The sequence below is a fragment of the Heptranchias perlo genome, chromosome 42 (assembly GCF_035084215.1).
Source record: "Heptranchias perlo isolate sHepPer1 chromosome 42, sHepPer1.hap1, whole genome shotgun sequence".
Taxonomy (NCBI): domain Eukaryota; kingdom Metazoa; phylum Chordata; class Chondrichthyes; order Hexanchiformes; family Hexanchidae; genus Heptranchias; species Heptranchias perlo.
The window spans coordinates 14497173-14509766 of record NC_090366.1 but is presented as its reverse complement, the minus strand read 5'-3'; the positions used below and the strand labels follow the sequence as shown (position 1 = coordinate 14509766).

Genomic DNA, 12594 nt, shown 5'->3' with positions numbered 1-12594 from the left:
TTTCAAGTAAAACTGTTGGGACTATAAACCTGGTGTTGTAAGACTCCTTACATTTGTCCACCCCAGTCCACCACCGGCATCTCCTTATTATGGCCACAGCCTATGTAAACTTATCACACTGTAACTCCAACCTGCTGCCCGTCACGGCACTGTTGCACCTCCACTGGCGGGAGGGTGGAATTACAGCGTGACAAGTTTACATAGGCAGCTCCCAGTGTAAAATTTGGAGGTGTGGGGAATTTACCACGGGGTGCAGACGGATTGCCGCAGACGCTGAGCTTTGCTGCCGCAGCAGGACTGCGGAAGCCGCACCAGTGCAGCTTGTCCCTGCTGCATTGCTGCCAATGCACCCCCTTGCCCCCCCCCCCCCCCCAGGGTGGAGGGGGGCTGCGCCGCGGGGCGCGGCTGGGAGTTGTAGTCCGGGCCGCCGCCTCTCCCAGCGGGACCCAGGGGGCGGCGGACTACAAATCGACCCAGGGGGCGGCGGACTACAAATCCCGGCGTGCTCCGCTGCGGAGGCGGCCATGACGGGAAACGCAGGCTTTGCGCAGCCGCAGCGGCCGGACTACATCTCCCGGCGTCCTCCACTCGGCGCGGTGCACGGCGGGGGGGGGGGGGGGGTGGGGGCTTCGTGGCGGGACCGCCGGAGGACTCCCCCCCCCACCCGCCGCGCGTGCGCAGCAGCGGAGCGGGCGCGACGCCCGCCGGGAGTTGTAGTCGCCGAGCTGGGGGAGGACTACAAATCCCGGCAGCGGGCGGGCGCGCACATGCGCAGTGGCGGCGCTGACAGGGCCCCCACCCCTCCTCCTCCTCCTCCTCCCTTTTCCCCTCAGAGGCTGTTCGTTGGATGTGTAAAGATGGCGCAGGCAGCAGGCCGGTGCCGCTTCCCGGCCAGGCCGTGCGAGAGGCGGCGATGGGCGGCCAGGCGGCGGCTCGGCAGCCCCGGCGGGCCGGCCGCCGGGCCGGACGGCGAGTACGCGGCGGTGGCCGGGGCGGCCCGGCGCCTGGAGGCCGGGGTCCGGCGCTTCGAGCAACTCTTCGGCGAGAGCAGCGGCGGCGAGGAGGTGAGGCGGGCGGGCGGGCGGGGAGAGAGAGAGAGGAGGGACAAGCCGGGCCTCTCCCTCCTCCTCCTCCTCTCTCGGAGCCCGGGCTTCAGCCACCCGGTGCGGCGCGGGATCGCGCTCTTTCAGCCCCTGGGAAGGCGCGGGCCCGCCGGCCCGTGCACAGTCTCGCGCCCTTTGTCCTGGGAGCGCGCGCGCGGGGCCTGGGGGGGAGTAATAAATAATACTGGGGAGGGGGGGCATTACATTGCAAAGGGGAGAGGGAGTAATAAACACAAAGGGAACAGGATCAATATGTGCAGAAATGGGAGCACTAAATACAGCTGGCAGGGGAGTAATAGATTCAGGGGAGTAATAGATTCAGGGGAGTAATAGATTCAGGGGAGTAATAGATTCAGGGGAGTAATAGATTCAGGAAAGAGAAGTGGGGGATTCATGCAAAGGCAGTCAGGTAGTATTAAATACAGGAGAGGGAGTAATAAACACAGGGAACACGAACAATATATGCAGAAATGGGAGCAATAAATACAGGTGGCAGGGGAGTAATAGGTTCAGGAGAGTAATAGGTTCAGGAGAGTAATAAATAAAGGAAGAAGTGGGGGATTCATTGCAAAGGGAGTCAGTTGGTATTAAATATAGGAGAGGGAGTAATAAACACAAAAGGCAACATGAACAATATATGCAGAAATGGGAGCAATAAATACAGGTGGCAGGGAAGTAATAGGTTCAGGAGAGTAATAGGTTCAGGAGAGTAATAAATACAGGAAGAAGTGGAGGGATTCATGCAAAGGGAAGCAGGTAGTATTAAATATAGGAGAGGGAGTAATAAACACAAAAGGCAACATGAACAATATATGCAGAAATGGGAGCAATAAATACAGGTGGCAGGGGAGTAATAGGTTCAGGAGAGTAATAAATACAGGAAGAAGTGGAGGGATTCATGCATAGGGAAGCAGGTAGTATTAAATATAGGAGAGGGTGTAATAAATACAAAGGGAACATGAACAATATGCAGAAATAGCTGCACTAAATATAGGTGGCAGGGGAGTAATAGATTCAGGGAGAGTAATGAATACAGCAACAGCTTGCAGTTATAAAGCACCTTTAACGCAGTAAAACTTCACGGGAGCGTAAACAGACAAAATTTGACACCGAGCCTCACAAGGTGATACAATAAAGAGCAATAAATGCTAGGGGAGGAGGGAGTAAAAATACAGTGGAAAGTATTAAATACAGTGGGTGTTGTAATAAAAACGTGGTGAGTAGCAAAATACAGCGGAGTAATACTGTCGAAGGAATAATGACATGGGCAGGAGTAATAAATACAGGGGAAAGGAACATAAGTGCAGGGAAAGGGGGAGAGTAAATACAGGATGGGTGGAAGTAATAATTACGGGGAAGGGGCATCAATACAGTGGGAAAGTAATAAGTACGGTGGGAGGTGAATGAGAGAAAGAAAGACGTGCATTTATATTGTACTTTTCATGACCTCAGGACGTCCCAAAGCCAATGAAGTACTTTTTTTTTGAAGTGTAGTCACTGTTGTAATGTAGGAAACGCGGCAGCCAATTTGCGCACAGCAAGATCCCACAGACAGCAGTGCGATAATGACCAGATAATTTTTTTTAGGTCCTGGTTGAAGGATAAATATTGACCCAGAACACCGGGGAGAACTCCCCCTGCTCTTCTTTGAATATTGCCCATGGAATCTTTTGCGTCCACCTGAGAGGGCAGACGGGGCCTCGGTTTATCGTCTCATCCGAAAGCCGGCAGAATTCCCTTAGTACCGCACTGGGGGTGTGAGCCGAGATTTTGGGCTCAAGTCTCCGGAGTGGGTAAACTCTGCTGCCCCCGTATCCCAACTCGCACCAAGTCCCGTTCACCCGTCGCCCCCTGTGCTCGCTGACCTACGTTGGCTCCCGGTTCGGGAATGCCTCAGTTTAAAAATTCTCATCTTTGGTTTCAAATCCCTCCATGGCCTCGACCCGCTCCCTATCTCTGTAACCTCCGCCAGCCCGACAACCCTCCCAGATCTCTGCGCTCCTCCAATTCCGGCCTCTTGCACATCCCCTGATTTCCATCGCTCCACCATTGGCGGCCGTGCCTTCAGCTGCCTGGGCCCGAAGCTCTGGAATTCCCTCCCTGAACCTCTCCGCCTCTCTCTCTCCTCCTTTAAGACGCTCCTTAAAACCTACCTCTTTGACCAAGCTTCTGGTCACCTGTCCTAATATCTCCTTATGTGGCTCGGTGTCAAATATTTTCTATGGGAGCCGTGTCTGCGCTGGATTGTGCGGGAGCCGTGTCTGCGCTGGATTGTGCGGGAGCCGAGTCTGCGCTGGATTGTGCGGGAGCCGAGTCTGCGCTGGATTGTGCGGGAGCCGAGTCTGCGCTGGATTGTGCGGGAGCCGAGTCTGCGCTGGATTGTGCGGGAGCCGAGTCTGCGCTGGATTGTGCGGGAGCCGAGTCTGCGCTGGATTGTGCGGGAGCCGTGTCTGCGCTGGATTGTGCGGGAGCCGTGTCTGCGCTGGATTGTGCGGGAGCCGAGTCTGCGCTGGATTGTGCGGGAGCCGAGTCTGCGCTGGATTGTGCGGGAGCCGAGTCTGCGCTGGATTGTGCGGGAGCCGAGTCTGCGCTGGATTGTGCGGGAGCCGTGTCTGCGCTGGATTGTGCGGGAGCCGTGTCTGCGCTGGATTGTGCGGGAGCCGTGTCTGCGCTGGATTGTGCGGGAGCCGTGTCTGCGCTGGACTGTGCGGGAGCCGTGTCTGCGCTGGACTGTGCGGGAGCCGTGTCTGCGCTGGACTGTGCGCGAGCCGTGTCTGCGCTGGACTGTGCGCGAGCCGTGTCTGCGCTGGACTGTGCGGGAGCCGTGTCTGCGCTGGACTGTGCGGGAGCCGTGTCTGCGCTGGACTGTGCGGGAGCCGTGTCTGCGCTGGACTGTGCGGGAGCCGAGTCTGCGCTGGACTGTGCGGGAGCCGAGTCTGCGCTGGACTGTGCGGGAGCCGAGTCTGCGCTGGACTGTGCGGGAGCCGAGTCTGCGCTGGACTGTGCGGGAGCCGAGTCTGCGCTGGACTGTGCGGGAGCCGAGTCTGCGCTGGACTGTGCGGGAGCCGAGTCTGCGCTGGACTGTGCGGGAGCCGAGTCTGCGCTGGACTGTGCGGGAGCCGAGTCTGCGCTGGACTGTGCGGGAGCCGAGTCTGCGCTGGACTGTGCGGGAGCCGAGTCTGCGCTGGACTGTGCGGGAGCCGAGTCTGCGCTGGACTGTGCGGGAGCCGAGTCTGCGCTGGACTGTGCGGGAGCCGAGTCTGCGCTGGACTGTGCGGGAGCCGAGTCTGCGCTGGACTGTGCGGGAGCCGAGTCTGCGCTGGACTGTGCGGGAGCCGAGTCTGCGCTGGACTGTGCGGGAGCCGAGTCTGCGCTGGACTGTGCGGGAGCCGAGTCTGCGCTGGACTGTGCGGGAGCCGAGTCTGCGCTGGACTGTGCGGGAGCCGAGTCTGCGCTGGACTGTGCGGGAGCCGAGTCTGCGCTGGACTGTGCGGGAGCCGAGTCTGCGCTGGACTGTGCGGGAGCCGAGTCTGCGCTGGACTGTGCGGGAGCCGAGTCTGCGCTGGACTGTGCGGGAGCCGAGTCTGCGCTGGACTGTGCGGGAGCCGAGTCTGCGCTGGACTGTGCGGGAGCCGAGTCTGCGCTGGACTGTGCGGGAGCCGAGTCTGCGCTGGACTGTGCGGGAGCCGAGTCTGCGCTGGACTGTGCGGGAGCCGAGTCTGCGCTGGACTGTGCGGGAGCCGAGTCTGCGCTGGACTGTGCGGGAGCCGAGTCTGCGCTGGACTGTGCGGGAGCCGAGTCTGCGCTGGACTGTGCGGGAGCCGAGTCTGCGCTGGACTGTGCGGGAGCCGAGTCTGCGCTGGACTGTGCGGGAGCCGAGTCTGCGCTGGACTGTGCGGGAGCCGAGTCTGCGCTGGACTGTGCGGGAGCCGAGTCTGCGCTGGACTGTGCGGGAGCCGAGTCTGCGCTGGACTGTGCGGGAGCCGAGTCTGCGCTGGACTGTGCGGGAGCCGAGTCTGCGCTGGACTGTGCGGGAGCCGAGTCTGCGCTGGACTGTGCGGGAGCCGAGTCTGCGCTGGACTGTGCGGGAGCCGAGTCTGCGCTGGACTGTGCGGGAGCCGAGTCTGCGCTGGACTGTGCGGGAGCCGAGTCTGCGCTGGACTGTGCGGGAGCCGAGTCTGCGCTGGACTGTGCGGGAGCCGAGTCTGCGCTGGACTGTGCGGGAGCCGAGTCTGCGCTGGACTGTGCGGGAGCCGAGTCTGCGCTGGACTGTGCGGGAGCCGAGTCTGCGCTGGACTGTGCGGGAGCCGAGTCTGCGCTGGACTGTGCGGGAGCCGAGTCTGCGCTGGACTGTGCGGGAGCCGAGTCTGCGCTGGACTGTGCGGGAGCCGAGTCTGCGCTGGACTGTGCGGGAGCCGAGTCTGCGCTGGACTGTGCGGGAGCCGAGTCTGCGCTGGACTGTGCGGGAGCCGAGTCTGCGCTGGACTGTGCGGGAGCCGAGTCTGCGCTGGACTGTGCGGGAGCCGAGTCTGCGCTGGACTGTGCGGGAGCCGAGTCTGCGCTGGACTGTGCGGGAGCCGAGTCTGCGCTGGACTGTGCGGGAGCCGAGTCTGCGCTGGACTGTGCGGGAGCCGAGTCTGCGCTGGACTGTGCGGGAGCCGAGTCTGCGCTGGACTGTGCGGGAGCCGAGTCTGCGCTGGACTGTGCGGGAGCCGAGTCTGCGCTGGACTGTGCGGGAGCCGAGTCTGCGCTGGACTGTGCGGGAGCCGAGTCTGCGCTGGACTGTGCGGGAGCCGAGTCTGCGCTGGACTGTGCGGGAGCCGAGTCTGCGCTGGACTGTGCGGGAGCCGAGTCTGCGCTGGACTGTGCGGGAGCCGAGTCTGCGCTGGACTGTGCGGGAGCCGAGTCTGCGCTGGACTGTGCGGGAGCCGAGTCTGCGCTGGACTGTGCGGGAGCCGAGTCTGCGCTGGACTGTGCGGGAGCCGAGTCTGCGCTGGACTGTGCGGGAGCCGAGTCTGCGCTGGACTGTGCGGGAGCCGAGTCTGCGCTGGACTGTGCGGGAGCCGAGTCTGCGCTGGACTGTGCGGGAGCCGAGTCTGCGCTGGACTGTGCGGGAGCCGAGTCTGCGCTGGACTGTGCGGGAGCCGAGTCTGCGCTGGACTGTGCGGGAGCCGAGTCTGCGCTGGACTGTGCGGGAGCCGAGTCTGCGCTGGACTGTGCGGGAGCCGAGTCTGCGCTGGACTGTGCGGGAGCCGAGTCTGCGCTGGACTGTGCGGGAGCCGAGTCTGCGCTGGACTGTGCGGGAGCCGAGTCTGCGCTGGACTGTGCGGGAGCCGAGTCTGCGCTGGACTGTGCGGGAGCCGAGTCTGCGCTGGACTGTGCGGGAGCCGAGTCTGCGCTGGACTGTGCGGGAGCCGAGTCTGCGCTGGACTGTGCGGGAGCCGAGTCTGCGCTGGACTGTGCGGGAGCCGAGTCTGCGCTGGACTGTGCGGGAGCCGAGTCTGCGCTGGACTGTGCGGGAGCCGAGTCTGCGCTGGACTGTGCGGGAGCCGAGTCTGCGCTGGACTGTGCGGGAGCCGAGTCTGCGCTGGACTGTGCGGGAGCCGAGTCTGCGCTGGACTGTGCGGGAGCCGAGTCTGCGCTGGACTGTGCGGGAGCCGAGTCTGCGCTGGACTGTGCGGGAGCCGAGTCTGCGCTGGACTGTGCGGGAGCCGAGTCTGCGCTGGACTGTGCGGGAGCCGAGTCTGCGCTGGACTGTGCGGGAGCCGAGTCTGCGCTGGACTGTGCGGGAGCCGAGTCTGCGCTGGACTGTGCGGGAGCCGAGTCTGCGCTGGACTGTGCGGGAGCCGAGTCTGCGCTGGACTGTGCGGGAGCCGAGTCTGCGCTGGACTGTGCGGGAGCCGAGTCTGCGCTGGACTGTGCGGGAGCCGAGTCTGCGCTGGACTGTGCGGGAGCCGAGTCTGCGCTGGACTGTGCGGGAGCCGAGTCTGCGCTGGACTGTGCGGGAGCCGAGTCTGCGCTGGACTGCGGGAGCCGAGTCTGCGCTGGACTGTGCGGGAGCCGAGTCTGCGCTGGACTGTGCGGGAGCCGAGCCTGCGCTGGACGGTTGGAGCAGCGTATATCGGGAGTAATGTTTACTGGATCGTGCGGGAACTGTTTGGATGATGCGGAAGCAGTGTATGCTGGATGGTGCGGGAGCCGTGTATATCGGGAGCATTGTATATTGGAGATGCGGGAGCAGTATCTACTAAATCGTGCAAGCGCGGTGTATACTGGATGGTGAGGGAGCTGTGTATATTGGGGGTGCGGGCGCAGTTTATATTGGGGGTTCCGGGAGCTCTGTATATTGGAGGTGCCGGAGGGTGCGTGAGCGAGCGTGTATTGGGGGTACGGCAGCCTTGTATTTTTTTTTTGTGTTCATGTGCAGTAAACCAATAAACCCAAAATAAATTTCAAATAATAATTTTATTACATTGATCCAGGCTGCACTCCAGTCCCTGCGGTGCCCACCGGTCGCGGAAAAGCCGGACGGTGCTGGAGCCGCGTATACCGGACGGTGCTGGAGCCGCGTATACCGGACGGTGCTGGAGCCGCGTATACCGGACGGTGCTGGAGCCGCGTATACCGGACGGTGCTGGAGCCGCGTATACCGGACGGTGCTGGAGCCTTGTGTAGAGGATAGGACGAGTGCAGTGCATAGTGAATGGTGCCGGAGGCGTGTATATTGGGCGTATGGGGGCCGCGGGGACCTGTATGGGGAGACAGACCCGGAGATTAATACAGCTGAGATACTGACAGAGGAAGAGGGTGAGCGTGATGTGCAGCATTGGAGAGAAAAAGAAAAGCACGGCACGAGAGCGAGCAAGGGAGAGATGGTCTATTGAGTAGTGGACGAGAAATGTCCCTCTAGATGGATAAAAGGAGTGCATGGGTGAACTACGAGAGTCAATAATATGCCATTGGTGTCTGACTCGCCTAACAGCGCCATTAGAGAGACAAACTTCTTCAGTACACCGTTGCAGGCGGAGAGCTGCGGAGACGAAGCAAACCATCGCAAATAAAGCATGCAGGAATGTCGATCATGGGTGTTTTAATGCACTGCTGTCTGATGTAATATAGAGTAATAGCAACTTGCAATTCCTTCTGCTGAAATCCCGACTGCTTGTCATGGTGACGCCCACCAGTCCTGCCCTCAGGATCCTCTTATATAAGACAGGTGTTTTATACCGGTGTAGTATTACTGCATGCGGGTCCCCTGCTTGTTTGGTCTCGGTGCTGCCGACTGTGTGGGAGTCAGATGCAGGTTTGCGATGGGTGGACCCCTCGTCTCTCAGAGCTGGGCGCTGGTTTCGAACTGCCGGCCCTGGGTTGCCTCTGTTCCTGGAGCTGAAACACACACTGCGACACTTTACAAATCGTTGGTTGGGCCTCAGCTGGAGTATTGTGTCCAATTCTGGGCACCGCACTTTAGGAAGGATGTCAAGGCCTTGGAGAGGGTGCAGAGGAGATTTACCAGAATGGTCCCAGGGATGAGGGACTTCAGTTATGTGGAGAGACTGGAGAAGCTGGGATTGTTCTCCTCAGAGCAGAGAAGGTTAAGGGGAGATTTAATAGGGGTTCAAAATTATGAAGGGTTTTGATAGTCAATAAGGAGAAACTGTTTCCAGTGGCAGGAGGGTCGGTAACCAGAGGACACAGATTTAAGATAATTGGCAAAAGAACCAGAGGGGAGATGAGGAGAATGTTTTTTTACGCAGCGAGTTGTGATGATCTGGAATGCGCTGCCTGAAAGGGCGGTGGAAGCAGATTCAATAATAACTTTCAAAAGGGGAATTGGATAAATACTTGAAGGGGATAAATTTGCAGGGCGACGGGGGAAAGAGCAGGGGGGAGTGGGACTAATTGGACAGCTCTTTCAAAAGTGCCGTCACAGGCATGATGGGCTGAACGGCCTCTTGTACTGTTCGAGTCTACTACCTTCTTATTTCTTTGCTGTCCTGCTTCCCAATTGCACGGGTCAGGTGATGGGGGGGGGAGGGGTGCGCGGGTGGGATTTGCGAGGGAGTATTGTGTGGGTCCCATTAACTCTCTAACCCTGCCCTTCCTTGGCGCCTAGCTCTCCCATGCAGGTTCACGCAAAGCACACAACCAACCTGCCACAGCTGTTGGCTGGTGTCAGCTTGTGATTTGCTGCCTCTTAATTTACGTTCGCCTCCAGCGACACCTCATAAATAGGACAGTAGTCACGTCTAGGGGAAGCATTGCGAGTCGGAGGCCGTGCTGCTGAGTGGCGATGTGTAAAGCCCTTGGAATTGAATGGGTCGACCTGTCTCTAAATGCTCCTTGATGGCATGATGTGTCGCGCACAGAATCGTATACACTAGGGACTCGATTCGAGGCAGTGAGTTCAGCGAGGGGGCCGACCGTGTTGGCACGAGAGGGGGTCCTCTGTGAAGCGTAGAGATGCCGATAGGGTGAGGTGAAGCAGGGAGGGAGGAGGCTCGTATGGAGCATAAACGCCGGCGTAGACCAGTTGGTCCGAATGGCCTAGGAACATAGGACGTAGGGAAAGGAGGAGGCCAGTCAGCCCCTCGAGTCTGTTCCACCATTCCGTGAGATCATGGCTGATCTCTCTCCTAAATCCGTCTACCAGCCCCCCTTGGGGGAGAGAGTTCCAGATTCCCACTCCCCTTTGTGTGAGGAAGTGCTTCCCGACATCACCCCTGAACGGCCTGGCTCTAATTTTAAGGTTCTGAACCCCCCCCCCCCCCCCCCACCAGAGGAAATAGTTTCTCTCTATCGACCCTATCGAATCCTTTAATCATCTTAAACCCCTCGATTAGATCACCCCTTAATGCTTGACTGAGCTCTAGTTTCCACTGAGCTTGTTTGCACGCGTCTCTCTGTGCGCGCGTGCATCTGTCTGTGTCCATATGCTCCGAGCCTCGGCCGGGGCTGCCCCAGATAGCTGCTTGCCCTCTGATTCTGATGGACTGTCTGGGCCGCTGTGTGTGTGAGTGATTGCTCTCCCACACGCCTGGCCTGTGAATGGATGGATGTCAGGCTCTCGTGTCCTTGGGAGATGCACTCGCCCTCTTGTCTGGGAGACAGAGGCGCGTGTGCTTGGTGAAGAGTCTAGAGCACGAGTATTGGTCTTTATCTCAGGGGGGCTGGGTTACCAAAGGAGTTGAAATGATGCTACAGTTTATATAAAGCTCTGGTTAGACCCCATTTAGAGTACTGCGTTCAGTTCTGGGCACCGCACCTCTGGAAGGATATATCGGCCTTGGAGGGGGTGCAGCGCAGATTCACCAGAATGATACCGGGGCTTAGAGGGTTAAATTCCGAGGACAGGTTGCACAGACTGGGCTTGTATTCCCTCGAGTGTGGAAGATTAAGGGGTGATCTAATCGAGGTGTTTAAGATGATTAAAGGATTCGATAGGGTCGATAGAGAGAAACTATTTCCTCTGGTGGGGGGAGTCCAGAACAAGGGGGGCATAACCTTAAAATCAGAGCCAGGCTGTTCAGGGGTGATGTCGGGAAGCACTTCTTCACACAAAGGGGAGTGGGAATCTGGAACTCTCCCCCCCCCAAAAAGCTGTTGAGGCTGGGGGTCAATTGAAAATTTCAAAACTGAGATTGATAGATTTTTGTTGGGTGAGGGGGTTAAGGGTTACAGAACCAAGGCGGGTAGAGGGAGATAGGATACAGATCACCATGATCTAATTGAATGGCGGAACAGGCTCGAGGGGCTGAATGGCCTCCTCCTGTTCCTATGTTCCGATTTCTCAGGCATCAAAGATTGGTTGACGACGGCAAGGTGACTTGAATCTGTGGGTGTGTTCAGTGACAGGCCTGTGCTGACAGGGATGCTCTGCTCAAATGATTAAATGCAGCAGCAGTGACTGGTGTTATGTGCTGAGAGAGGTTTCCGTGAACCTGTTTGTTAAGTTCTGACTGGGTTTTTAATCTCTCTCTCTCTCTCTCTCTCTGCTCGACTCTAGAGTGAAGAGTTTGCTGGTTTCCCTTCTGATGACGAGGCCGTGACGAGTTCATTGCGCCTGGCTCTCCGTTCACAGAAACGTAAGTCGCCCGTCACCTTAACGGTCAGTTCCTTGTATGTTCCGGTGGTTTTTTTCGCGAGTGTCACTACGCGCAATTACTGTTCTCAATGTCGAGGTGGAAGACAAAGACACAGCAGTTAATTGGGTGTCAGCCGTGGCTCAGTGGGTCTCTCTCTCTCTCTCTCTCTCTCTCTCTCTCTCTCCCCCCCCCCCCCCCCTCCCCCCCCTGAGTCAGAAGGTCGTGGGTTCGAGCCCCACTCCGGAGACTTGAGCCCCAAAATCCAGGCCGACACTCCTCGGTCCAGTACTGAGGGAGCGCCGCACTGTCGGAGGTGCAGTACCGAGGGAGTGCTGCACTGTCGGAGGTGCCGTCTTTCGGATGCCTCTCGGGTGGACACAAAAGATCCCATGGCCGCTATTTCGAAGAAGAGCAGGGGGAGTTCTCCCCGCTGACCTGGGGCTAATATGTATCCCTTATCTGACATCACTAAAAAACAGATGATCTGGTCATTTATCACATTGCTGTTTGTGGAATCTTGCTGTGCGCAAATTGGCTGCCGTGTTTCCTACATTACAACAGTGACCACACTTCAAAGAGTGCTTCATTGGCTGTAAAGCGCTTTGGGACGTCCTGAGGTGGTGAAAGGCACGATAGAAATGGGAGTTCTTTCTTTAAGCTGATCTTGGTCCAGGAGAGGGAAGGTCAGTCACTGTCGATGTCCCCCCATCCCCACCCTCGTCCAGTCACCCCAGCTGCAAAGTGCACGTGATGCTCTCCTTGGTTGAATAGCTGCATATAAAAATTATGCCCCTTCTGTGAACCTGGAATAAGCTGCAACGTAGCTGGATTTAAAATTGAAACTAGCCATCTCAATAGGGAATATGGCATTTGCAAGTCCTGTGGGTTTGTAACAGTGAGGTTTTGTGTTACCGGACTTTGCTGGCCTGTCATTGTATAATGCTGGTTTCAGTACTAGTGGGTACAGGTCTGTCACTGTATAACACCGATACAGTACTGGTGGGTATAGATCTGTCACTGTATAACACGGGTACAGTACTGGAGGGTACAGGTCTGTCACTGTATAACACGGGTACAGTACTGGTGGGTACAGGTCTGTCACTGTATAACACTGGGGTACAGTACTGGTGGGTACAGGTCTGTCACTATAATACTGGGGCACAGTACTGGTGGGGACAGGTCTGTCACTGTATAACGCGGGTACAGTACTGGTGGTACAGGTCTGTCACTATAATACTGGGGCACAGTACTGGTGGGGACAGGTCTGTCACTGTATAACACTGGGGTACAGTACTGGTGGGTACAGGTCTGTGACGAGAACACTGGTACAATACTGGTGGTACAGGTCTGTCACTGTATAACGGGTACAGTACTGGTGGGGACAGGTCTGTCACTGTATAACACTG

The 12594-nt window shown here is 58.2% G+C and overlaps 1 protein-coding gene across 1 annotated transcript in view; it reads left to right on the top strand.

The window, feature by feature from the left end:
* The first annotated feature begins 847 nt into the window (after nt 1-847).
* LOC137306155 (histone-lysine N-methyltransferase 2B-like) overlaps nt 848-12594 on the top strand; it is an 84823-nt gene continuing 73076 nt past the window's right edge. Inside the window, exons 1-2 of the mRNA XM_067975214.1 lie at nt 848-1064; nt 11110-11188. Coding sequence (XP_067831315.1) covers nt 858-1064; nt 11110-11188 — 286 coding nt within the window. The 5' untranslated portion in view covers nt 848-857. The remainder of the gene's footprint in view (nt 1065-11109; nt 11189-12594) is intronic.